At 39.2% G+C, this 27,446-nt stretch overlaps 1 protein-coding gene across 12 annotated transcripts in view; it reads right to left on the bottom strand.

Annotated features, from left to right (window-relative positions):
* Nucleotides 1–9,111: 9,111 nt before the first annotated feature.
* GPHN (gephyrin) overlaps nucleotides 9,112–27,446 on the bottom strand; it is an 852,406-nt gene continuing 834,071 nt past the window's right edge. For all 12 annotated transcript variants that reach the window (XM_007473063.2, XM_056820908.1, XM_001369841.4 and 9 more), the window contains 3 exons: nucleotides 23,455–23,558; nucleotides 14,593–14,689; nucleotides 9,112–10,134 (listed from right to left, as the gene is read on the bottom strand). In XM_007473063.2, the coding sequence (XP_007473125.1) occupies nucleotides 10,001–10,134; nucleotides 14,593–14,689; nucleotides 23,455–23,558 (335 nt within the window). In that variant the 3' untranslated portion in view covers nucleotides 9,112–10,000. The remainder of the gene's footprint in view (nucleotides 10,135–14,592; nucleotides 14,690–23,454; nucleotides 23,559–27,446) is intronic.

The following is a 27,446-nucleotide window of genomic DNA, read 5'->3' as shown; positions in this document are numbered from 1 at the left end:
TCAGAGGAAAGGGAAGGAAAGGCCATATTCCTTTTCTCTAAGTCTTTGACTCGTTGCTCCCTTCCTGGGGGACCCCCCTCTCTCCCGGAAGATTAAAACTTGGGTTGGCCTCCCTTCTAGCCTCTTCCCAAAGTAGGGGAAGTAAAAAGGTTAATATGAGTACAATGTAAACTAGGTACAGGTCAGGCATTCATTTCCCCTACACCAGAAAATGCTAAACCCCAAAGGCTCTTGGTTTTCTTTTGATTGGCTTCTGCACTGTCCAAACTGTTCCTTCTGTCAAACTAGGTCAGGGCTTGGGGCTCCTCCGGCCATGGATCTTCTCTGAGAAGACCTCCTTTAGCGCAGTGACTAAGGATTCAGGAAGTCTTGACCCCTCCAGCTCACAGGGCCACCTCCAAGGCTGGACAGGCCTCTCTCTGGAGGCGGAGGTTTTGTTAAAATCAAGCAAAGTCACATAAAGCAAAAGAGGCCGTAGCAGGCCTCGGCTCCACCCCGTTCCGATTTATCTGGCTAGCTGAGGTGCTCGAGCCGCGCCCCCTTCCCCCCGTGAGAGTGGTCGGACGGGGGGGAGTCACGAAGGACGAGAGGCTGGACGGCCCAAACTGGCTTCCTCCGTTTTAGGCTCGGTGGGCAGGGGCTCCTCTGCTTAGTCCTCTCCCATCTCTCGGAGTCCTTGGGGGCGGAGTCCCGCGTGTCCTTCTGGAAGCAGCCCGGGACTTCTCATCGCTGAAGCTCCTCCCCTCCCCGCCAACCCCCCCCTTCCCCTCCCCATGGGGGGCGGGGCCGGGGCAGCCCTGCAGAAGTGGCGGTGATGGACGCGCCTCTGGCGGGCGCTAGCAGAGCTGGAGAGCAGCCGGGTTGGATCGCTGCGTTCAGCGGAGAAGAAACAGAAAACCTCGATGAGTAGACTGGCAAAACCGCGTCCTGTGCTGATAAAGCTTAAATATTTGCCTTCTAGGATTTTTAACACAGTTACAGAAGGGATTTGGGTCATTAAATAGCCATAGATCTCTTCAAATAGAATAATTCATGTATGCATGCATTCACTTGTATGACTTTATAGAAGTTCCAATTTTTTCCTGGGGTTGAGATAGTACTGTGATCTCCTGATAGTTGCCCACCTGTGGTTGATATCTATCTCCTCTCCTGAGGACATCCTTATAAAGCAACAGGTCTCAACCTTCCTGGTTTCTAGATCTTTTTACACTTGTGAAAAAATTATTGAGGAAGAGCTTTTGTTTATATGAATTATATATATTGCTATTTACAATATTGGAAATTAAAGTGTTATTAATTTTATTACTATTATAAAATAGATAAAAATAAAAAGATTTAAAAAATAAAAAAAAAATTTGCCTTCTAACTGGTTATCTCCAGAGTTGTAATTTAGGGGACCAAAACCTGCTCATCCCGTGAAGCCTATTCCTAGGTGGTGGTGCTTTGATGTTTAGCATTTCTTTCCATTCAGAATAAAATACTGGCCCTTATGCAGTTCCTATCATGATCAAGTACTGGGTATTTTTTAAACGTCTATCTTCTGTCTTGGAATCGATAGCCTCTATTGGTTCCAAGGCAGAAGAGTGGTAAGGGGTAGGCAATGGGGGGGGGGGGGTGTCCTCAAGTGACTTGCCCAGGGTCACACAGCTGGGAAGTGTCTGAGGTCACATTTGAACCCAGGACCTTCTGTCTCTAGGCCTGGCTCTCTACTGAGTCACCCGTTGCCCCCCTAATCCAGGACTTCTCATCTCTAGGCCTGGCTCTTTCTTTGGGCCTGGGGAAGGAAGAGGGGAGGGAAAGAAAATGAATCATTGAATCATGGAAAAATATTTAAAAATAAAAGTAAAGAATTTACAGATTTACACCGAAGCTTAAATGTTAACTTTTCAACTTCTGCTGTTTTGACTACATATTTGCATCTTTCTATTTCTGAAGAGCTAAGGGAAAAGTGCATTTAGTCAACTTCTTCCAAACTGAGTTGAGAAAAAACACTTCTAGATGAGGTCGATCTACCATCTGGGAATCCACTAGGCATGTCCCTTGGCACTCTGGGTCAGCATAGTAATGCTGGAGTTGCAGACCTTCTCTAATTGTTTCTATTCATGCTCACATTCTTCCTTCTGAGCAGTCTGGTTCTTATCCAGCCAGATTATTGTATGACATTCATCAAAGGATCTTCTGTTTGTCTTCATTTCCAATTTTTGCCTTGGAGTTTCTCATCCTCCACTGTGAGTTCTTTTGAGTTCAAGATCTTCAAGTGAGTTCTTGGAAGACAACTTGTCTCTTTGCTTCTCTTCTTTAGCTTCCTAGATCGTAGGTTCAATGTCTTCTTTGCTCAGATGACTTTTGTTATTGGTGATGGTGACCTTATTCTTCTTGCCCATGTTCTTCTAGTAGTCATATTAAGGATGCCAATTGTCAAATGTTACTTTGATGTGAGAAATATCCCTGGAGGCAAAAAGGATTTCTGTGAGTTCCATCTTGCCAAGCAGGTTGTTATCCTTTGTCACTGCTTTCTCACCTTCAAAAAAAACCCTGAATAAACACATAAATGCTAAAGTTGTGTGTTTGTTAGTAGGGATAGTGGTATTGCATTTGGTCAGAACTGTCCTAACTCCACTCACACTTTCAATAACAAAGAAGAGAGATGTCAAAAGCAAGTCCAGAATATTCTCAGATTTTTCTGCAGACAAGATGGCAGACTACACTGCTGAACCATAAGCAACAGCCTCATAAAGATTGATATTCTTGTTGAGCTTTGTCAAGGAAGAAGTCCTGCAGAAATTTCCTGGTTTGGGGGATATAATTGGAACCACCTACCAAAAATGATGGCCTTTTCCATGGGGTCCATTGTGCCATGGATGAAGTCGGCAATCACATTTTTAAAATGTGCATGAGTGATAGAGGTACAGAAATTAATACCTTCATGGGGAAATTGCTGCGAGGGTCCAAACTCCCAAAGGGGATGGGTTCTTGGAGGTGGGATGTTGTCAGCAGAATGATGAATGGGACACAGCTTTCAAATTCAACCCTCAGCACAAGTTTCACAGGATAAACTGCTTTGCCTTGGCTGAGGCTTGGCTTTATTTTATACCCTCATGGTCACACATCTACTTGGCACATAGTTTCATTCTCAACATACATGTTTCCATAGATCCTAAAACAGACACGAAGTCTAAGGAGATAGTCAACAAAAACACTGTTGCTAAGTGTGGGGTCAGAGGGTAGAATCAATATGACCCAGATTTAGGTCAGGGAATTCTGAGCACAGATTTGCCAGAAGTTTTAAGCCTAGAAAAGAGGGGCCTATCTAAGTGGGTACATAAGAATCCTTAGGTTTTAATTTTGTGAGTGGGATCTCTTGGTAATATTCTGGGGGGATAGAATAGGACATCTGTATTAACTGCAAACATGTTGCTCTCATCTATTTTTCCTGGGGATAAGTAAGAAAATAATCATTGCAATTTCAATAATAAGGGGGTGTTAATAAGGAAAGTCACTGAGAGGGGTTGAATGGGTGTCTCATCTTTCCTGGGTACTGCTTTGCAGGTATGGCTCTAGTCTTTTCATTAGAAATGCTCGGAAGACTCCTATTTTATTAAAGATCTATTTCTTCTTCCATCTCATCATACTTAATTTTGCTGGGAAAATTATAATTGGCTGTAATCTTATATTCTTTGCCTCTTAGAATATCATATTTCCAGTTCTACTCCTTTATAGTGATGGCTGTGATTATGACTGTGGCTCCTCACTAATTGAACTGTTTCTGACTACTTTCAGTAATTTTTTCTTTGACCTGGAAGCTGGGATTTGGGCTACAATGTTTCTGGGAGTTTTTGTCTTAGGGCTTTTTTTCCCAGGATGTGACTGGTGTATTCTATTTCCACTTTGACCTCTGGTTCTAAGAGGTTTGAGAAGTTTTATTCCAAGATTTCTTGAAATATGATGTCTAGGTTCTTTTAGTTTTGTTTGTTGTTCAAACAGTCCAGTGATTTTAAAGTGTTTTTTTCCCCCTCATTGATAACTTTCCTAGGTCAGTTGTTTTTGCTATGAGGTTCCTTACATTTTCTTTTATTCCCCCCAACCCTGTCTTTTAACTTAGTTTTAATTTTTCTTGTCTCAGCTTCTATTTGGTCCTTTCTAATTTTCAGAGTTTATTGCTTGAGCAAGGTTTTGTTTCTCTTGTGACAAGCTGTTAATTCCCCAATTCTTTTTTACATTTCCCCAATTTTTTTTTCATTTTTTCCCTCAAGCATTCTCACTTCATTTATAAAAACATTTTAGTTTTTTTTTTTTATCATCTCTTCCAGGAATTTTAGTTGATTTGTGCCCAACCTGTATTTTTACTCTGAGGCTCTGTGTGTAGATATTTTGACGTCACTCTCTTCTGGGTTTGTGTCTCCAGCGTCCCTCTGCTCCTGAGATCTGAGCAACCTTACTGCTGCTTATTTCTGAGCCTCTCAGTGTAAGAACTCTCTTCTGTCTGGCCAGAGTCTGTGACCTGAAGCTGGGTAGTGAGCTTCAAAACTGTCAGTTGGTACTTCTTCCCCTTGAGTGTCCAGGTGCACTGCCTTTCTCTCTGACTGGAATGCTCTGTATAAGCACTCTCCAGGCCAGGTCCTGTTCTTAGTGTCCTCAGATCTTTCCTTGCTATGCTGATGTAGGTCGGAAAAATTCATCACAGTGACTTTTTCTTGGATTTTCTCATCAGGATTTGCTGTGATATATTTTCTAAATCTGTTTGGAGAAGTTTTTGGGGGTCATTTGATATCCTGCTTCCTGCTACTCTACCATCTTGGTTTCACTTGCTGTCCTATCCTATTCTTTTTTTGGGGAGAGGAGGGATTACCTTTTATTTTTAATATGTAACGTAATACAATATGTAGGCTGATAACTATAAAATACATGTTATGAATATGTGATAAATTATTTTAAATATGCTAATCTAAAAGAAAAATTATCCTTGTCATGAAGCCTCCCTGATTCCACCAACTGAAGGTGATTTTTTTCCCTCAAATTTCTCATCACATTCTCCTTGCATTTCTCTGAAGTTTACATTCTGCTTTGTATCATAGTGTATTTATCTTATTTTTCCCTATTAGAGATATTGAAGGTGTAATTTTTGTACCTTTTTTCAGATTTCCTCCAAGTACAATGCTTTTTACATGGTAGGAACTTAATATTTATTGTATTAAATTTTGAGTAACAGAACCTAAAAGATGATTTTGATGAAGTAAATGCATTTAAACAGTAGAGCTTTTTTTTTTTTAAACCCTTACCTTGGAGTCAATACTGGGTATTGGTTTTAAGGTAGAAGAGTGGTAAGGGCTAGGCAATGAGGGTCAAGTGACTTGCACAGGTCACACAGCTGGGAAGTGTCTGAGGCCAGATTTGAATCTAGGACCTCCTGTCTCTAGGCCTGGCTCTCAATCCACTGAGCCACCAAGCTGCCCCCTCAGTAGAGCTTTTTGCAATATCTTCCTGCAATAAACCTCTCTCACCTGTCTTAGTTCTTTTTCTGCCTATGTGACTGCTTCTTTTAACCCTTGTTTTTTTTTTTTTATAATCTGTACTCTACCCCCCAAACTCTGGGATATTCCAAGGTTTTTCCTGAGCCCTCTTTTCTCTCTATGTGCTTTCTTAATGACTTCCTCAACTCTACCAGGCTCCAACATATTCTACAGGATGCGCATAAGTTTATTCATATATATCTAGACCAAGTTTCTCTCAATTCATCCTGCAACTGGCTGGCTAGACATTTAGAACTGTATGTTCATCAGACACCTCAAATTCCTGTCCAAAAACAGAACTCATTATCCTCAAAACAAACAAAAAAACAAGCAAAACACTCTTACTTTCTTAGAATTGATACTCAGTATCCGTTCCAAGGCAGAAGAACTCATTATCTTTTTATCTCTCTTAGCAAATCTATTGACTTTTTAAAAGCCTCACCTCCTGTCTAGTATAAATTCTAAGACAGAAGAGTGGCAAGCACTAGGCATTTGGAGCTAAACGACTTGCCCAGGATCACATAGCTAGGAAGTGTCTTGAGTCTAGATTTGAACCCAGATCCTCTCAACTCTAGCTCTATCCACTGTGCCATCTAGTTGCTGCTGAACCCATTATTTTTCTGAAATTCTTCATTTAATTCTGCCAAGAGTGCCATTATCCTTCTATATCATCTAGGTTCAAAACTGCAGAGCCATCCTCGGCTCCCCACTATCTTTCATCCCATCTTTCCAATCAGATGCCAAGTCTTCATAACTTCTGTCACACCCAGCCCCTCCTTGAATAGCTACCATACCACCTCTCACCTGGAAAATTGCATTTGTTTCTTTCCATTTATCTCCCTGCCTTTAGCCTTTCCTTTTTCCAATTCATCCTCCACACAGCTGCTAAGTTCAAGCTCTAAAGCTTGAGTGTGACTATGTCACTCCCTTGCTCAAGAAGTTTCTGGGGCTCTTCCCTCACCTTACCTCTGCATCAAATACAAATTCCTCTTTGGGGCATTTAAAGTCTTTCACCCTTGTATAGAAGGTCTCCAGTGAACCTTTCCAGAAATATTCCCTCTCACACATTCTACAGTCTAGCTTACTATGTTGATCTTGTTGTTCCTCATTCCCAACATTCCATCCCTGCCTTCATGCCTTGGACAGTCTGTCCCTGTAATGCACCCTCTCTCCACTTTTGCCCTATGGCATAGAATCTTTAGTTTTCTAAAAATCCCATCTAAAAAAAAAAAAATCCTTACCTTCTGTCTTAGGGTCAGTTCCAAGGTAGAAGAGCAGTAAGGGCTACACAATTGGAGTTGTGACTTGCCCAGGATCGCACAGCTAGGAAGTGTCTAAGACCAGATTGGAACCCCGATTCTCCCAAATCCAAGCCTGATTATTTAGTCACCTAGCTGCTTCTTCCTTTTTCTTTCTTTTCTTCCTTCCTTCCTTCCTTCCTTCCTTCCTCCCTCCCTTCCTTCCTTCCTTCCTTCCTTCCTTCCTTCCTTCCTCCCTCCCTTCTTTTCTTCCTTCCTTCCTTCCTTCCTTCCTTCCTTCCTTCCTTCCTTCCTTCCTTCCTTCCTTCCTTCCTTCCTTCCTTCTTGCCTGCCCGCCTTCCCCGACTGAAGGGAATTTTTTTTTCTATTTTATTTTTATTATCTTACAAAACACCCTTCCATACTGGTCATTGTTGTAAGAGCAAACTCATCCCTAACCCAAACTCCAAAATAAAACCATAAATACACTGCTGGGAAAGATGACTCCAATAGTTCTTTCTCTGGAGGTGGACAGCACTCTCGTCATAAGTCTTTCAGGATTGTCCCAGATCACTGCATTGCTGAGAGCCGCGAAGTTTTCACAGTTGATTATTGTCCAATATTGCTGTTACTCTATACAATGTTCTCCTAGTTCTGTTATTTCACTCTGCATCAGTTCCTGCAGATCTTTCCAGCTTTTTCTGAAATTCTGCTTATCATTTCTCATAACACAACAGTATTTCATCACCAACGTGTACCACAGTTTGTTCAGCCATTCCCCGATGGATGGACCTCCCCATAACTTCCAATTCTTTGCCACCACAAAGAAAGCTCTCTAGCCGCCCCTTTTGAAGCCCATCTTAAATGCTGCTTTTTACATGGAGCCTTTCCACAGTTAGCTTCTTGAGGACAGGGGTTTGGTTTTTGTCTTTGTATCATTGTCACCTGGCAAATAAACATTTCTTGACTGATTTTACCCAGATGATTAATAGTTCTGTTCCATTTTATCCTAGGATTCATTTGTAGTTATGTATTCTCTATGTAATCTTTTTTTTATTTAAATGATCTATTGTCTAAAATGACTTAATTTATTAAATTTATTATTATCTATGATAAAAATTTATTAGTTGCTTCCTCATTTACTACTGTCTCATTTCTGTAATTTCTTTCAGTGGATAGAGAGCTGGCCCTGAAGTATGGAAATTCTATATTCAAGTCTGACCTCAGACAATTCCTAGCTGTGTAACCCTGGGCAAACCTCTGCCCCACTTTCCTTAACTGCAAACAGGGCTAATGATAGCATTTACTTTGTAGGATTGTTGTGATGGTCTAGTGAGATAATATTTGTAAAAGCATTTATTTAGCACATTGTCTAGAACATAGGTGCCATATAAATGTTTATGCCCCTTTCTTCTTCTCTTCCTTATTTATACAAAGTCTATTTGTTCTCCTTAACTGCTTAACTCTTAAAAACATTTTTTTAAATCCTTATTTTCTGTTTTTATAACAACTCTAAGATAAAAAAGCAAGGACTAGGCAAATGGAGTTAAGTGACTTGCCCAGGGTCACATAGCTAGTTAGTTTTGAGGTCAAATTTGAACACAGGTCCCTCCCAACTCCAGGCCTGGTGCTAGATTTACAGTGACATCTAGCTGCTCCCTTTAACTCTTGCTTTTCAATCATTTTGATTTTTAAAAATGAACTCATTTTGCTTTTGCTACTTTTAAAATTAAAACTATGTTTTGAGAGTTTTTGTTTCTAAATATATCCTCCCTTCCATTTGGTAAACTCTCTCAGCCAAATCAACTAATGCATATTGTTTGTTTGTTTTTTCCTCTAAGGCCTTCACCAGGGATATGGTATTGTTGAATCCTGTTGAATCCTTCAGTTAGTAGAATATCTTGGCTGCTTTTATCTTAAAACTATTAAAAAGATACTTTTTCTTACTCCTCATGGTCTGTTCTTCTAAAGAACTACAGGTTTCTGAATTTCAGTTTGTATTATCTTGTTCTCTTCTAAGTTAACAAATTATAATGCTTCTTTCCAGTTTCAGATCTTTGCTCGACATTTCCTTAGGTGAGCATCGTAGTCACTTGTTCTGAGCCTTGAAACATCAGATCAGCCAAATGTAATCTTCTCTCCTTTCTGTACAACTAAGCCTTCTTCTCCAAAGTGTTGAAACTACTATGACAAAATGCTAAGTTCAATAATTATCTGACGCAAACATTTATGAAGTGAAAGTCTCTGGTTCTCCAACTTATCTTGCCAGGCATCTTCCACCTTCCTTTCAGTCTTGCCGTACATACTACTTGAGAGGCAAGCCAGCCTTTTCCTTTTCAAATAATGAGGCTGACACAAGGAAATTTTAAATAATGATCAAGGATTTTTTTTTATTCATTAAGTTTTAATATCATTACAGAAAATGTTATGGTACAGAATTGTTCAACATTAGGTTTCTTATTTCTCTGCTCATTTAATTTCCACATGAATGCTGGTAACACTAATATCTGTACAAGATCAGTCTTTGATTCTTTTAATTTTTTTTAAGTTATGTACATTTTTAAATGTATTGGTTAAAAAGGCTGTCAGCACTTAAGGAAGCATTTTTTTTTCTGTTTGTTCAAATAAAAGGTATTCAGTTACTGCCCAAGAGGACTGTGCCGGGTGGCTGCAGGGATGTAAGATACCCCTGGACCCTGCTGCAAAGGGGGTGGTGGCGCACCCCAAGGTAGAGCGAGATCCCCACACAGTCAGTCTTCTTTTGGCACTGTGCACATAAACACGAGATACAAGAGAAAGAACAAGCCAAAGCTCTCTGTGAAGTGGTTATGAAGCATACTAAGAAGGGAAATCCAAGTGTTTCCTAAGCTAGTATAAATAAGCAGACAGCCTTGTTTAAAGAGCATAAGTAGTTGTATTTTAAAGATGAGAAAACACAAGTTTTGCAGGCACCTACTGCTGTCTACTAAAAGCTACCGCTATCAGACCTAGCATTGAACACACAAAGCAATTGCAAGAAAGGAAAAAGTTGCTTTGATATAATCAGAAGAAATTTCTTTGTTAAGATTTTCTTTTTAGGTGTTTTTTTTTAAAAGGTATTTAATTAAATTCATTTGAAATATAGGTCAAGGTGATGACTATACTGATCAACTTTTATCCAAATCAGAAAAAACTAGCTGTGCCGTTGCATATTACAGGATACAGTCAATGATATGTAGACATGCATCAAAGCTTTGCTCTCGCTGGTGGTCATCATAGCCTTCCAATGACCATGACATCCACCACCTCGCCCTTGTGAAGTTCCACATACTGCTCAGTTTTTGGAGGTAGCATCAACAGTCCATTGGCACTGCGCATACTCATCAGACGACTACTCATCTGATTCCCTGCAAGACAGAGGTCCTTGTTAGCAAACAGTATCTATTGTTGTCGAGGCATTTTTTTCCAAAATGAAAACATATGAACAAAAATGCAAGGAATACAGAAAAGAGAGGCTCCAATTTCCTACAGCATGGAATGTTAGAGCTAAATGGGGCTGTAAGGATCACAGAGGCTACCTCCCCAACTAAAAAAAATGAAAAAGAGCTGACTTTTAAGTGGTATTTTAAGGTTATAAAACTCATCATCTAATTTGACCCTCACAATAATGAGTCTATAAGGCGGGACTTACAGTTGAGGAAACTGAGGCTCAGAGAGGTTAAGTGACTTGTCTTGGTTATACAGCTAGTGCCAAAAGCAGGATTTAAAACCAGGTCTCACATTACTCCAAGAGACTTTTCTCTGTGATTTGCTCAAGTCTGAAACCTGGTGAAATGCAATTCAAAATCTTGTCTCTTCATCTTCCCTACTCCCCGTACCCCATACCCTCTTCAAGTAGGCCCTCACGCCCACCCCAGAGAAGGGGTTCTGATTCACTGTTTCTTGTCCTGTTCCACTCTACAGCTTCCCTAAATCCCTACCAGCTGAGGCAAAAATCTTTCTCCATCTAACTCTGCCAGAGCCATCATCCCATTTAGCTTGGCCTTACCCTACCTTAGTTCCTTTGCTCCTCTGCTCCCTTCCTTGCTCCCTCCCTTCCTCCCTTCCTTCCTTCCTTCCTTCCTTCCTTCCTTCCTTCCTTCCTTCCTTCCTTCCTTCCTTCCTTCCTTCCTTCCTTCCTTCCTTCCTTTCCCTTTTTAAAAACCTTTACCTTCTGTCTTAGAATCAATACTAAGTATCGGTTCCAAGGCAAAAAAAAATGGTGACTCAATGGCTTGCCCAGGGTCAAATAGCTAGGAAATGTATGAGACCAGATTTTAAATCAGGACCTCCTGTCTCTGAGCCTGGCTCTCTATCCACTGTATGACCTAGTTGTACCCTTTGCCTTCTTTTTTTTCCCTGGTGCCATCTGGGCTTCTAGTTCTCTCATCTTTCAATTTCTTGGTGCTTACAAAAATCTGGGTTTCTTCAGAAGACATTACTTCCTATTCCCCAACAATAAATAATAACAGCAATCATAACACAAAAAACTGGGCCAAAAAGAAGGGGAAGGATACTCCCTTTCCTCTGCTACTTCTGGAACACTACCACTGGTCTGCAACTTTTGTACTTTTAAGGTTCACTCCATCCATCTATATCACTTGGCCTGGATTCCTTTTGCTATAATCTGGTGGCCTACAGGCCACTCTTCTACTTTCTTCCAGGAGTTCATTTGATAACTGGTTTATAGTTTTCTTCTCTTTCCCAACCTCTGCCCCCTTACTTAGGGCCATGATACTCTCGTGAACAAGTTGGTCTCCCAGGTCTTCAGTGTCCTCAACTTCCATGGCCTACGTGACACCTTTCCTCCTTCATAATCTTGACCCTATAAATGATCAGTTCAATTATATGTTGTCTGCTACTCTTGAATTCTTTGTCCTATCACCAGTCATGTGCTGCTAGTCCTGAACTATGAGTCAATGCCACCATCTACCTTCTCTCTTCTTAATACCAATCTACAAAAATCTATTGAAGGAAGCTATTCAGTTGTGACCATTATAAAGTCGTGGGCTTTTTGCAGCACTGCACCCTTTTGTTCTTCCCTGATTGATTTTTCTCTCCTCAAGTATCCCTCTCTCAGAAGACCCTGCCTCTTAATTGTCTGAGAAAATGAAAGCCATTTATATATAGTCAGTTTCTTCATTTTCCCACTCCATACCTTAAAAGAACTATACATCTGATCTCTCCTTTTTTCCAGGTTTTGAGAAAGGAGACCCTTTTTCTTGTCTAGGACAACCACTCTCATTATGCACCCTTGATTTCATTTCCTCCTTTCTTCCTGAGGAATTTGTACATTTGATCATTACTTCAATCTTTTCTATTCACTTTTTTTGAGGTCTTGTCCTCCATCTCTTTGATGCTTTAGAGACTGATAATCACCCACACCTCTGGGGTACCCTCTATTGCCTTTCATTTCTGTTGGTTCTCTTATCTGTGTGATAATGTCTTCTTTCTCATCATCATTCATCTCCTGTCCCCTAAATGTAGGTATTCCCCCATATCTGTTTTAGGCTTCCTTTGCTTCTTATTCTACAATCTCTCCTTGGAAGATATCCCTGATGACCAAAGAGTTCATTCTAATTATCAACATAGATAACTCTAATCTATGAATCTATCCCTAATCTTTCTCCTGGATAATCAACTGTTCTGTTGGACATCTCCACCTTGCTGTGCTATCATCACCTCAAACCCAACATATCCCAAATGCCACCAATAATCTTATCCCTTAAACATACCTCTTCTTCAGAGTGGGTATAGAGCCTTGGTGGTATCCTTGACTCTTCTCTCTGCCTCTCTCCTACCTCAGTCCCACTCCCACATCCAATAAACTGTCAAGTCTTGTTAGTTTAGTCTCTACATATTTTCCTTCTCTTTCACTCTACTTGAATTACTACCATCCTAATTCAGATGATCACTTCTTAACTATTCTTCTATTCTTCTAATTGGTCTCTCACTTCACTATACCATCCTAACTATTAAACGATGTATTCCTAAAGTATTGGTCTGCTGTCATTCTCTGAACAAAAAACTTTGGCTCCCTATTTTTTCTAGATTAAAATGCAGACTCTTCAGTTTGGCAAGATTTAAACATCCTCCACAGTCACTTCAACCTGTCCTTCCACCTTTATTTCATATTACTTCTCCTTCACACACTCTATTTTCTAGCCAAATGGGAATAATTTTTGTTCTCTGAATCTGACATCTCATTTCCTGCTTCTACTTATGAGAATAAATTTCTCTCCATGCTGAGAATGCAAATCCTCATCTTTGCATTTAAAGATCTTTCTCTTCTAAGCTCAGCTCAGGCACCATTTAGGAAGTCTTTTCTGATTCATAGTTGTTAACACTATCTACCATCCTCAGGCCACCTCATGTTATCTCTCCAGCATCTTGTAGGGAGGGAAGTCTGGGCGAAGACACAGTGACAAAAAATGGTGTGTGAGGCGAAATGAGGAGGGCAGGTTGGCTGAAGTGAAAGGTAGGTGAAGGGAAGTAATATCTAGAAAGGCTGAAAAGGTAGTTTAGACTCAGATTAGGAAGGACTTTTTTTTTTTAAGTTCTTATCTTCTGTTTTTAAATCTATACAAGTATTAGTTCCAAGACAGAAGAGAGGGTAAGGGCTGGGCAACTGGGATTAACGTGCCCAGGGTCACACAATTAGGGAGCACCTGAGGTCAGATTTGAATCCAGATCCTCATGAATCCACACCTTGTTCACTATCCACTGAGCCAACTAGCTGCTCCTAGGTAGGACTTTCAACAACAGAAGAGTTTGTATTTGATCCTGGAGTCATGGTACAGCCACTGAAGCTTCTAGAGCAAGGGAACGATATGACCATAACTGTTTTTATAATCAAATTTTACTTTACGAGATCATCTTCTTCTTTGTGTGACTCTTAGGAATGATTTTGAAGTCAAATTTAGCAAGCTAGCATTTATAGCTTTAATCGGCTATACTTCATGCCATTTCACAAAATGCCACAATACTCGGGTTACCCATTGATATGACAGAAAATGAGAAATTTGTAAAGTCTTTTTCCATACTCTGGAGTAATATGAGACCAAGAATTTTGGAGTCAGAGAGTTGGAATGGAGGAGACTTAATGCAACAGAAAATTGTGACATTGCTTTAGAAACCAAAAGCACCTTTAGTTATATGATGACAAATACGTGGATGTCCCCACTTACAGACTCTGCAGTTGCTTTTAATTTCTTTGTTAAGATTTTATTTTTTTCAAATTTTGCTTAAAAGTGATTTATGTAAATTCACTTGCAATACAGTTGAAGATGTGTCTCTATTGATCAGTTTTTCATATAAACAAAAAACTAGTTATAATGGAGCTGTCCAGAGGAAAAGGAATGATCCTTGGCAGGTCACATGACTGCTACTCTTTGGTACCAACATTTTGGACTGGAGGAAACATGGTAGAGTGAGGCTTCTGTACAAGATCCTGTTATATCCTCAATTGGACCCAGATCATCCCTTTAGGTCAATGTTCTAGGACACTTCACCCCACCTGAGCTTTGTGCATTGCAGGATCTACCTCTTCCTCTTTCCCTCTTATGTTCCTAATTGGCTTATAAAAGGTGTTCCACAATTCCACATTTGCAATTCAGATATCCTAGCTAAACAAAATGAAAGGAGCTATGTCTTAATTTTTAACTCTTGCCTGTTATAATGTCAGAATGCCCAAACCTGCAGAAATACTCAAACTTTCAAAAGGAAAATTTCCAATCATCTGAACCTAATTAGGTCAATACAAAGTGCTAAGTAATCACACACATAGACCAGGCAGGAAAGCATTCTTGGACTCGGGGATGACTAACCTGTACTCTGAGCCCAAGGCAGTGGTTCTTGGTGATGCCAAGTCAGGATACACCGATGGTATTCTGGGCGAGGATCCAGCTTCACATCACATGATAACTGTGGAGACAAAGGGTAAAAGAAACAAACCTGTTGTTTTCCTCTCCTTGGTTTTGATTGGTTCAGACCAGCATACTGGATGATATTTCTTTCAAACTCTGATGTGGTTGGGGGTGTTACCGGGCTGTGGTGGATGTGACAAATGCAATAGGTCTGGGCTGCTCTCACTTATCACTACCCCTACTAATGACCGGGGAAGGTCAGGGCCCCTTTGGTGGAATGAGGAGGAAGGAAGGCCTGGAAACTCTGATGCCTGATTGGTAAGAGGCTAAGTGGAGTAGAAAAGGCTGTTTATAAGCCTGCCGAATTATAGTGATTTTTAAAATACCTAGCACAGATCAGGCAGAATACGAAGCAGCTTGTGAGGTAGTAAATACAGAAATCCTCTCCAAGAATTTAAATATATTTGAATAGGAGAAAAAACAAATAAATCTCAGCATGAAGATACAGTACATTTGCCCTTGTCTCTTCAGAGTTTCTCATTAGTGTTCTAATACTAAGAAATATAAAATATATGCATATATATTCACACAGACATGTATGCATAGATGGATATGACATCATATAGACATAAAAATATATGTGAAGGAAGAGTCGTCATGATAGATGATAAATATAATCTTTTCAAAGGGTTATGACAATCTGGATTAACCAGAACATCGACATTATGAAAAAATTCTTCTTGGTGACTCCTTTCCACAGAATGGAAAAGGACAAAGAAATTCTTTGGTTATTAAGAGCAAAAACAGCACACCCACATTATATATCATAGACTGACTAATCTGGCTTTAAGTCAATCAGATTTAACTACTATTCCTTTTATGTTTGGCTTTTAATTTACCCTTAGTGATAAATCTGATAAGTTAAAGAGAGAACAGGTACAAGAAACAAGGTAGATGCCTGAAGGGTATTCTCTGACTAAGTTGAATAACACACAATTATATCCCACAGCTCATAGAAGATTGAGTTCAATGTCAGAATGAATACAGCTTGTTCCAGTGTATGGGAACTAATACTGTCCTCAGAAAAACCTTTTATGTATCTTCAGCTTACTGCAACCAGAAGAGATCATGATTATGTACATTTTTGACAAAATGGAAATCTGATTACAACAAAGAGGTCTATCTTCCACCCATAGACTGTGCTCTTAGAAACACCATTCCTTCCTTTCTTAATCCAAGCTCTTCATCTTCTTTAGAACCTGGCTTGAAATATATTTCCTCTGAGAAGGCTTTTCTCATTAAATCTCACCCATTTGATTACTCATTTGCTCTCTGCTCCTCATGTGACTCAGGGAACTCAAGTTTAAATCATTTTTTTCTTATATATTGATTTAGGGCTTATCCTCTCAGTCTAATATCATTAGAGTTTAATGTAACTAGGTTATTTCATGTTCTAATCACATTGATATCTTCCTTGGGGTAGAGATCTTTGATTTCTTTTTGTAGCCTTCAGAATACTCTGTTGGGAGTCAGGAGACATGGGATCCATTCCTACATCTGCCACATTCTGGTATGAACTTGTGCAAATTACTTGGCCTTTTTGTGCCTTAGTTTTCTCATGTACGAAATGAGGCCAGAGCAGAAACTCTTTAAGGTGGCCCCCTTCAAGCTTTGTTTTAAGACCTGGGTTGACAGCGAAAGACAATAGTTATTTGCATGAAATTTAAAATGAAGACCCAATCACATAAACAATATTGTGACTATACATACTTTTCTTATTTAAGAGCTAAAAATCAATACAGTTTTTAGGAAATCTGAATATTACTATGAAGGTAAGAATGTATTGAGCCTTATTTATAAAAAAATCAGAAGTATCAAAAAACTAACCACTTCAAAAAAATAGGTATTTGCTGTCTCTCCTGCCAGGAAATGTTTATGGGATCATTCTTTTACCTCCACATAGCTCCATCCAATGCCAATGGGTAACTGTTTCCTTCAATCCCTAGGAAAGAGTTCAGTTGAATCTTGACTGAGAACTAACTAGGAAGCTCCCCTTGGTTTCACGTGGAGAGCTTTGTCCTAAGTCTAAACCCAGACTGGCTCCTGAGCCTCTTGGACTGAGGAGATAAGGGCACTCTAAAGTGCTGCCTGCCAGGGCCCTGAAACCAATCTGCTTCAGCCCATCAGCAAACAGTTATTAAGTTCCAAGCACTGTTCTAGGGAAACAAAGACAAAATGAGTGTCCCTTCACATGCTCCAGGGGGAAGAAAATATGTATATAAATAAGCAAATACCAAATCAGTACACTGCATCTGAGAACAAATTACACAGATTTCAAAAGCCTGATAGGGCTCTAAAGGTTTCCAGCCTACCATTCCTTACACCCCCCCCCCCCAACAAAAAACAAGAAACAAAATGTGCACATTAAACAGAGTAAATTTTATCTTCAACTTGCTTCATCTTTGGCACAAACCCACTCATCTGGTAGTCTCCTTAACACTAAAATATGTTGAATTAATTAATTAGAGTCACTCAGATGGAGAGAATTCTAGTGGCATCCCCCCCCCCCCCAGTAGTTTACAAAAGTATGACCACAGTTAAACAGATCAGCAATGATGGGCTGCAATGGCATTTATTAACGTTCATAAATCTGATAGTTAAAAGACCTTGAAAAATTTTATTTCCCTTTTCTAATTTTTTTACTAATTCAACTAAAAAATGTTCTGATCTCGGACTTGAATTTCTCACTCTTTCAGCCTCCTATATGATGGCTCTTCTTGCATGTATAGATTTTGAATTGTTCCCTTGGTCTTTTGAAATGCTCTGGGTAACTGGCAGAACGGCACACGATGACTACAATTATCAAAATAAAAAGAACACTAAAGTGAAGCCCAACCACCAGGGGGCTGGGATGACTAATCTTGGTCCCCCAGAAGGGAGGAGGAATCTCAGCCCTAGAAGCTAAGGGGGAAGGAGTGTTCCTCCCCCGGAATCCAGGTGTAGAATATTGTATAAATGGTCAGATGAGATCATAGGTCAGAGATCTGGGAGAGACTCTGGCTCACTGGAGAGGAAACAGTAGCTTTCTATGGCAAAGCCAAGTTAATCCTCAGTGCCTGGACTCCATATTTAGCTTTCAGCAGAGTCAGAGGGTCTAAATCCTGCCTCTTAGGAACAGCTATGTAGCTCAGTGGATAGGAAGCCAGGCCTGGAGTCAGGAGGACCTGGGTACAAATTTAGCCTCAGATACTTCCTAGATGTGTGATCCTAGGTGAGTCACTTAATCCCTACTGCCTTGCCCTGGCTACTCTTCTGTCTTAGAACTGATACTAAGACAGAAAGTAAGAGTTTTAAAATAAATAAATCCTGCCTCTCTCACTACCTCTGTGACTTTGGGCAAGGCACATGACTTTTTCGGGTCTCAGTTTCCCCACGGCCTCCAAATTCTCTTTTAACTCTGAATTTATGATCCTCTTCACTGTCTCATGCTGCTTAAGGGTTTTCCTCTGTTGAGAGAACAGCGGAGGAACATTCTATCCAGAAGTGGCTCTTATATTAAGACAAAGGGCATTAATACAATTAACTTTAAAATAAGAAATGCTTTGAAACTATTATGTCAGTTAAGTTTGAGCAGAAAAAAATAAAATCTAATAGCATTTTTATTAATGAACCATAAACCATAGGGTATATATTTCAATGAAATGTATGTGCATTTTAGTAATCATATTTTTCTATAATAAAAATCATAATCATAATAGTATAGCTTAAGGAAGTGTGTTCTCTGTCAGTTTCTCTGCATTTCTGAGAATAATATAAAGAAATATAATGTTATTTTATATAATAATACAGCCTTTCTGGTGAAAAAATAGAGCAAGCAAATTCAATGTGATGTTTTTAAGTTGACCTTTATGGATTGCTTTTACTCACAGTATTTTTTTTAACCTTTACTTTCTGTCTTTGAATCAATTCTGTGTATTGGTTCCAAGGCTGAAGAGCAGTAATGTGGGTTAAATAACTTGCCCAGGGTCACCCAGAGAGGAAGTGTCTGAGGCAAGATTTGAACCTAGAACCTCCTCCCTCTCTAGATCTGTGTCTCTATCCACTGAACTACTCAGCTGTCCCTTCACAGTATTTTCTGAAGTACCTCATAAGTAAAAGCCTAGAGGCACCTAAGTGGTGCAGTAGACAGGGTACTGGTTTGGAGGCAGGAAGAATGGAGTTCAAATCTGGTCTCAGACATTTACTAGCTTGCAATAAAATTGCAAGGAAGTTGTGTGACCCTGGGCAAGCCACTTAACTTCTGTCTGTCTCAGTTTCTTCATCTATAAAATGGGAATAATAACACCCATCTCTCAGAGCTGTTGTGAAGAACAAATCAGATAATAATTATAAAGTACTTAGTATACTATTGGCACATAGTAAGTGCTATGTAAATGTTAGCTATTATTTTTAAGGGCATTTAGAGAGGAGAATAGAAAAGGGAGGATATTCTTAAATCTATTTTCCAGGTAAATGTCCATCTAGAGAACCTTATATAGTGTGGTCTCAACATTGATGGGACAGTTGTGCTAGAGTGTGCTAGTCTTTGCAATCCATCAGGAAAACTAGGTTTGAACCCTGGATTTGCCTCCATATGACTTGGGGAGGCCCTTTCTATGCTCTGGATCTGTCTCAAAAATGGGGGCTTGGGGGGTTGGAAAGATCCTTTCCAGTCTAGAAGCTTGTCATTTGACTGTCTACATTGGGAATAAAAGCCGTCTTGGGTTTGGCAGACAGTGATCGCAGAAGAGATTTACTGCTCTACCTCTTGGGGTGTTTTCAACAGTCAACAACAATGACAACATTGTCTTTACTGCCAGTCCTTCCACAGTAGTCCCTCTGAAGCATCTGCCTCAGACTTAATGAGGAAACCCTGAAACATATTGGCCATTCTTTTTTCAAATGTTTTTGCTCTCTAAGAACATATCCATTTTCCAAAACCACCTTAGTAATCCCTTATTCCACCTGACTATGGCATGTCTGCCTTTCCAAATTTCTCCTTGTAGAGAAAAACCCTACTTTCTGCCTTAGTGTCAATTCTTGGACAGAAGAGCAGCGAGGCCAGGGAGATCAGGGTTGAGGGACTTGCCCAGGATCACCGGCTAGGCAATCTCTCAGGCCACATTGGGACCCAGGTGGTCTTGTCTCCAGGCCTATATGGCATTTAATAGAATTGTTCGACAGCATTATTGCTTTGTATCTAGTAGGACCTCAGTAAAGGCTGAACTTCTCACATACTAGAATGACACTGAATTTATAATCATGAGTTTGTGGGAAAGCTCAAGGCACAGATTGCTAGTCATTTTATTGAAATGTTCTACTTCCCTGCTTACATCAGTCAGAAAGTATTTGTTCAATGTTTATAGAGTGTAGAGCCTTGTGTACTCTGGAAGAATAATAAGGAAAGAGATTCTAGCAGGGAGCGGCAGACCTGATTCCTTTTTACAAAGAAAACTTACCTTCCCATGTCCATGCCTTCCCCCAGGCTGGCTGTGCACTCTCTTCTCACCTCTGCCTCACCGAATCCCAGGTTCCTTTTAAGTTCCCTTCAAAACTCTGCTTGAGAACCAACTCCTCTGGGAGGCTCTTCCCCGTCACACTCTCCTTAACCCCTTTTAATCCCCTCTGTGTATAGCCAGCCCCTGTGTCCCAGGCCAGTGGATAGAAAGCTGGCCTTGGAGCTAGGAAGAGCGGGGTTCAAGGCTCACTCGGGGACCGGGGCAGGACACCTTGCCGTCCCCTCCTTCAGGCAACTCTCCAAGGTTAGAATCGTACGGAGGCTGCTGACATGCTTGGGCAGAAAGTAGAGTTCCTATATTCATGGAATTGTAGGCTCAGTCCCTGTCCAGTACCTATCCCACCCTACGGTGTATACATAGACTTGCATACACTTGCAATGAAAAAGCTGTTTTTCCTTAAAGAATGGAGGGAAATGCTTCTTCAATTCTAACCCCAACTAAACAGGAAAAGTGAATGTAAAATGCCGCAGCACTGAATGGTTGACTTTTTAACAAAACCTGCTCTGGCCAAAAAGTAAAAGCTGTAGCTCGTCGTTCGCCCCTGTGGCTGAGCGGAGTCCGGTGCCTGGACATGGCGCCCAGCCTTCCCCCAAAGCAGGTCAGGGAGAGCTGAGAAAGGAGAAAGAGGCCCAGCTGCAATGGAATGCCAGCATTCCACTGGCTTTTGTTAGTTCTTGGCATTCTGCTCATTAAGAAAGCTGACCTTGGAGGAGTCACACTTTTTAAAGCAAAGTGAAATAACGGAATGCTGAGGATATGACTTTGCTGTTGGGATGACTGCAGTGGTTAAAAGTGCTTCTTAAACCTAGTATGGGACAGTGTTTAAGATGCAAATGTCCAAGCTGATGAGGCTTGCTGGCAGACAGAGTGATATGGCTCTGTGGGAGATGGGAATTTGATGGATTCTTGGACCAAGTTTTGCATTCCCATTAGCAGACAGGAAATTGGAAGCATTATGGAAACAACGTATAGACCATCAATCTGATTTAAGGAGCCTACCCAGGCAGCTTTGCATAACAGAATTCAGCTACAAATGTCAGTCTCAAAAAAGAGAGATTATAGGTATTAACATAAGCAAAGCACAAAAGGATTCTTTGGGCTTTGCTAGTGCCAGAGAATACTGCTTAGTATTCTCTTGTCACCAACAGGCTTTCTTATTTCTTAAATTTAGTACAAATTTATTGAACTCCTTGTTGGATTTCCACACTGAATGTGTGAAATGTACTGAGATGGTAAATCTGGCTTAAAAGAGAAAAAGTCCTTTCTACACACTAACTAGTCTACCCTTCACTTTTCAATTTTATAAGATTTCCAAAGCCAGAGAATTCTTAAATTTCATCTTGTTAGTCCTGGCTAAATATCTTATGGAACCCTAAACAATTCTTTCTCTTCCTTAATATTACATAACATTTAGATGTTCATAAAATACTTGGAGGCAGAGACTTGCCAGATAGCCAGTGGTTGGTTATGAACCCTGGGTCTGAGTATTTTCCAATACACCAACTCTTGTTATTTGAAGAAGGGAGAGATACCAAACACATCTCAGACTTTATCATCATCAAGAAAAAAAGATGGGGGGGGGGGGGCATCTGGGTAGATGGGAGGTCCTAGGTTCAAATCTGACCTCAGACACTTCCTAGCTGGGTGACCCTGGGCAAGTCACTTGACCATGTGATAAAGGATGAGACAGAAGGTAAGGGTTAAAAAAAAAAAGATGGCAGATTTCAGGACTGTATCCCAACTTCCCCATCTATGTAACATGCTTATAAGCACAATCTACATATCCATTAAGGTCATCCTCATTATGAGAAGGGAACAGGTAGACTTCTCTGTTATTGCTGTTGTGCAGCAAACATATCAAACACGTTACTGATGTAATGTGGGAATATTTACCCAAATAAATGAAGACACAATAAAGCATAAAATTAAAGGGATTTCTTCCATTAGTGGATATGGTCCAGCAGAGGCCAGAAAACCATTTTCAAGGGTATATTAGACAGGACTCCTGCTTAGTTAGGTATGGGTTGGATTAGGTACTCTTTGAGCTTCTTTTCCCCCAAAAAAGTGCAAGGAAAATGTATGGACATAATCAAAAATTTTTTTCATATTCCTTTGGTATTTAAAGGAAAGGGAAAATTAAACTTATTTCAAATAACTTTGAGTATTATTTCCCATTGTTAGTGTTCATACTTTAAAATCCTTTATGGACATCTTTCCTTATTTGTCATCAGTCTTTTCTCCTACATTTTTTATTATCTGTTGTTTGGCAGCTCGTTGACAGCAGAAACTATGACTTATCAAGGAAATGTGTTCCCATTTCCCCTTCTATGAGCACCTTAGTTATGGCTTAGGGAACAATCATATCAACTACAAAACTAGAGAATGTGAGAACTGGTACAGAGCTTTAGCGAACATTTACCCCAACCACTTTGTTTTAGAAAGGAAGATTTAGAAGACTTAGAAAGGCTAAGTGATTTGTCCAAGGCTATATAACTATTTTATGTCAAAGTGGAGAGAAATTAATTCTTAGCTAAATACTTAGAGTTTTTAAGCCTTGGGGAACAAACAGTACAACCATTCCAAAGTCCCTGTTCTCTGATCCTTTTTTTTTCCTGGGTTAAAGAACTAACAAGTTATAGAAGCTTTCACTGAGGAACCAACATGGATCTCATGCCATGCCATATTTTGTGATGAAAAAGGCTGTATAGGAAACAAGAATCAAGAGAGTACACAAAACCAAACTGATAATAAAGATCTTTTGGAATAAAAAAGATTTTTATATACCATGAAAAAAAAAGAAACCATGGGTTATTCATCTCTGTATCCCCAGTACTTTGCAGCATGCCTTACTCATAGTAGAATCACTGAAATAAGGTTGAGGTAGATGTGTGAGAGCACACATCTATCTAAATATGGCTACATACTAGGCATTTAGACCTCAAAACTTATGCCCGCTTGAGGTCAGAGTAGTGCCTGCCAGGCACTGGACATTTTCTTGGCTTTGTAGTATGCTTCCTTGACATCCATTCTTAATTTTTATTTCTCAGATTTTCTTTGTAGGCTTTCAATTATGTGAAGATTATTCTCTCCTCCAGCCAAGAATGACTTCAGAGAGAATGTGAAAGGAGAACAGAGGAGAGTGGCCTTCTTCAAATGTACATTTCCCCCCCTTGTTGGCAAAAACTCCAGGTAATTATAGACAGTTGCAAAAAATGGATCCTTAGAGTTTAGTTATTTTTTGTTTGCTACATCTAGAGAACATTACCCTGGCTTTGATAATTGTCGGTCGAGGATCCAGGATCCCCTGCATTTTCCTCAGTGCTGGGACAACAAAGAGATTGCAGGTGACCACAGCTGACACAGGGTTTCCTGAAAAATAAAAACCAAACAGTTATATAAACAAAGAAATGTTTTTGAATTAATGTCCTCATTGCTAGTTTTTCAATTAATTTTGTATATACAAAACCTTCGGTTGGGGCTGTTTTGAGTTAAAAACTTTGAAAACTATTAAGTCCTTAAGTCTAACAGGAGTTAGGTACATAAAGTAACTGACCTTTATTCATTACTCCTTCTGAAGCATTCCTAATAAAACATGTTTTAAAGAATCTTAATAGAAAAGTGATTTTATAAAAATGCTATGCCACGTATAGCAATTCTTTGGGACTACCCATGAAAGACAGATTATTTTTAGATGCTTGACAGTAGTTCTGAATGTTCATACAATTGCTTCAATAGCTTGATTATAATTTATGACTTCACTCATTTAGGTATTCCTTCCATTTGTGCACATTGCATCTTATTTCTGCGTTTTCACTCTGGATAATTCTGGGGACCCCTCCCAACATTACAGAAGTCTTCCTTTGGGTCTTTATACATTTTGCAAGTACCAATTAGTGATCTGGGTTAACTTTCTGTTATTTCTCATTCTTACCACATAACCAATTAATTTCCTTTCCTGATCATTACATTTCCTTGATTAAATATCCTTTATGTTACCAACAAATAAGACAGCCCACAACACTATCAAATAACTAAAGGATAAAGCACTTAATGATATAGATGTGCATTCACTTAAAATTGGGAAAAGGAGCTGAGGAACAAAAATGTAATCATTATTTTTAAAATTTAAATTAATTTATTTAGTCAATTTAAAACATTATTCCTTGGTTACAAGAACCATATTATTTCCCTCCCGCCCCTCCCCCCACCCTTCTTGTAGCAGAAGCGCAATTTCATTGGGTATTACTTGTGTCCTTGATCAAAAACCATTTCCATGTTGTTGCTGTTTGTACTAGGTTGTTCATTTAGAGTCTACATCCCCAGCCATGTCCCCTCGACCCATGTATTCAAGCAGTTGTTTTTCTTCCGTGTTCCTACTCCCACAGTTTTTCCTCTGAATGTGGATAGTGTTTTTTCTCATAGATCCCTCCAAGTTGTTCAGGATTACTGCATTGCCACTAATGGAGAAGTCCTTTACATTCAATTGTGCCACAATGTATCAGTCTCTGTGTACAATGTTCTCCTGGTTCTGCTCCTCTCACTCTGCATCAATTGCTGGAGGTCATTCCAGTTCCCATGGAATTCCTCCAGTTTATTATTCCTTTGAGCGCAACAGTATTCCATCACCAACATATACCACAATTTGTTCATCCATTCCCCAATTGAAGGGCATCCCCTCATTTTCCAATTTTTGGCCACCACAAAGAGCGCAGCTATGAATATTCTTGTACAAGTCTTTTTTCTTATTATCTCTTTGAGGTATAAACCCAGCAGTGCTATGGATGGATCAAAGGACAGCCAGTCTTTTAGCGCCCTTTGGGCATAGTTCCAAATTGCCCTCCAGAATGGTTAGATCAATTCACAACTCCACCAGCAATGAATTAGTGTCCCTACTTTGCCACATCCCCTCCAGCATTCATTACTTTCCTTTGCTGTCATGTTAGCCAATCTGCTAGGTGTGAGGTGATACCTCAGAGTTGTTTTGATTTGCATCTCTCTGATTATAAGAGAAAAAGAACACTTTTTCATGTGCTTGTTAATAGTTTTGATTTCTTCAAATGAAAATTGCCTATTCATGTCCTTTGCTCATTTATCAATTGGAGAATGGCTTGATTTTTGTACCATTGGTTTAGCTCTTTATAAATTTGAGTAATTAGACCTTTGTCAGAGGTTTTTGTTATGAAGATTTTCTCCCAATTTGTTGCTTCCCTTCTGATTTTGTTTGTACAAAACCTTTTTAATTTGATGTAATCAAAATTATTGATTTTACATTTTGTGATTTTTTTCTAACTCTTGCTTGGTTTTAGTCTTTCCTTTCCCAAAGATCTGACATGTATACTATTCTGTGTTTATCTAATTTGCTTATAGTTTCCTTCTTTATATTCAGGTCATTCGCCCATTCTGAGATCTTGGTATAGGGTATATGATGTTGATCCAAACCTAATCTCTCCCATACTGTCTTCCAATTTTTCCAGCATTTTTTATCAAATAGTGGATTTTGGTCCCAAAATCTGGGGTCTTTGGGTTTATCATAGACTGTCTTACTGAGGTCATTTATCCCAAGTCTATTCCACTGATCCTCCTTTCTGTCTCTTAGCCAGTACCAAATTGTTTTGATGACCACTGCTTTATAGTATAGTTTGAGATCTGGGACTGCAAGGACTCCTTCCTTCTCATTTTTTTTTCATGATTTCCCTGGATATCCTTGATCTTTTGTTCTTCCAAATGAACTTTGTTATGGTTTTTTCTAATTCAGTAAAAAAGTTTTTTGGTAGCTAAATGGGTATGGCCCTAAGTAAGTAAATTAATTTGAGTAGGATTGTCATTTTTATTTTGTTAGCTCATCATATCCATGAGTAATCAATGTTTTTCCAATTGTTTAGATCTAGTTTTAATTGTGTGGAGAGTATTTTGTAGTTGTGTTCATATAGTTTCTGTGTTTGTCTCGGCAGATAGATTCCTAAGTATTTTATATTGTCTAGGGTGATTTTAAATGGAATCTCTCTTTTTAATTCTTGCTGCTGAGATGGGTTGGAGATATTTGTGTCCTGCGACTTTGCTAAAGTTGATTATTTCGACTAGCTTTTTGGTTGATTCTCTAGGATTCTTTAAGTAGACCATCATATCATCTGCAAAGAGCTTGGTCTCCTCATTGCCTATTTTAATACCTTCAATTTCTTTTTCTTCTCTAATTGCTACTGCTAGTGTTTCTAGTACAATGTCAAATAATAGAGGTGATAATGGGCATCCTTGTTTCACTCCTGATCTTATTGGGAAGGCTTCTAGTTTTCGCCATTGCAGATGATGTTTGCTGATGGTTTTAGATATATACTGTTTATTATTTTTAGGAAAGGCCCTTCTATTCCTATGCTTTCTAGTGTTTTCAATAGGAATGAGAGTTGTATTTTATCAAAGGCTTTTTCTGCATCTATTGAAATAATCATCTGATTTTTGTCAGTTTGCTTGTTAATATGGTCAATTATGTGGATGGTTTTCCTAATATTGAACCATCCTTGCATTCCTGGTATGAATCCTACCTGGTCATAGTGAATAACCCTCATGATCTCTTGCTGGAGTCTTTTTGCTAGTATCCTATTTAAGATTTTTGCATCTATATTTATTAAGGAGATTGGTCTATAGTTTTCTTTCTCTGTTTTTGATCTGCCTGGCTTTGGAATCAGAACCATATTTGTGTCACAAAAGGAATTTGGTAGAACTCCTTCTTTGCTTATTCTGTCAAATAATTTGTATTTAATATTGTATATTATTTTGTATATATATACATATATATAATATTGCATATAATATTGGGATCAGTTGTTCTTTGAATGTTTGATAGAACTCATTTGTAAATCCATCTGGACCTGGAGATTTTTTCTTAGGGAGTTCTTTGATGGCTTGTTCAATTTCTTTTTCTGATATCGGGTTGTTTAGGTAGTCTATTTCTTCCTCTGTTATCCTAGGCAATTCATATTTTTGTAAATATTCATGCATATCACCTAGATTGCCATATTTATTGCCATATAATTGGGCATAATAATTTTTAATGATTGCCTTAATTTCCTCTTCATTAGAGGTGAGGTCTCCCTTACCATCTTGGATCCTGTCAATTTCGTTTTCTCCTTACCTTTTTAAAATTAGATTGACCAGTACTTTGTCTATTTTATTTGTTTTTTCAAAGTACCAGCTTCTAGTCTTATTTATTAAACCAATAGCTCTTTGACTTTCAATTTTATTAATTTCTCCTTTGATTTTTAG

Source organism: Monodelphis domestica, chromosome 1, assembly GCF_027887165.1.
Source record: "Monodelphis domestica isolate mMonDom1 chromosome 1, mMonDom1.pri, whole genome shotgun sequence".
NCBI lineage: Eukaryota > Metazoa > Chordata > Mammalia > Didelphimorphia > Didelphidae > Monodelphis > Monodelphis domestica.
Note: the sequence above shows the minus strand (reverse complement) of the source record. Positions and strands in the feature narration are given on the sequence as shown.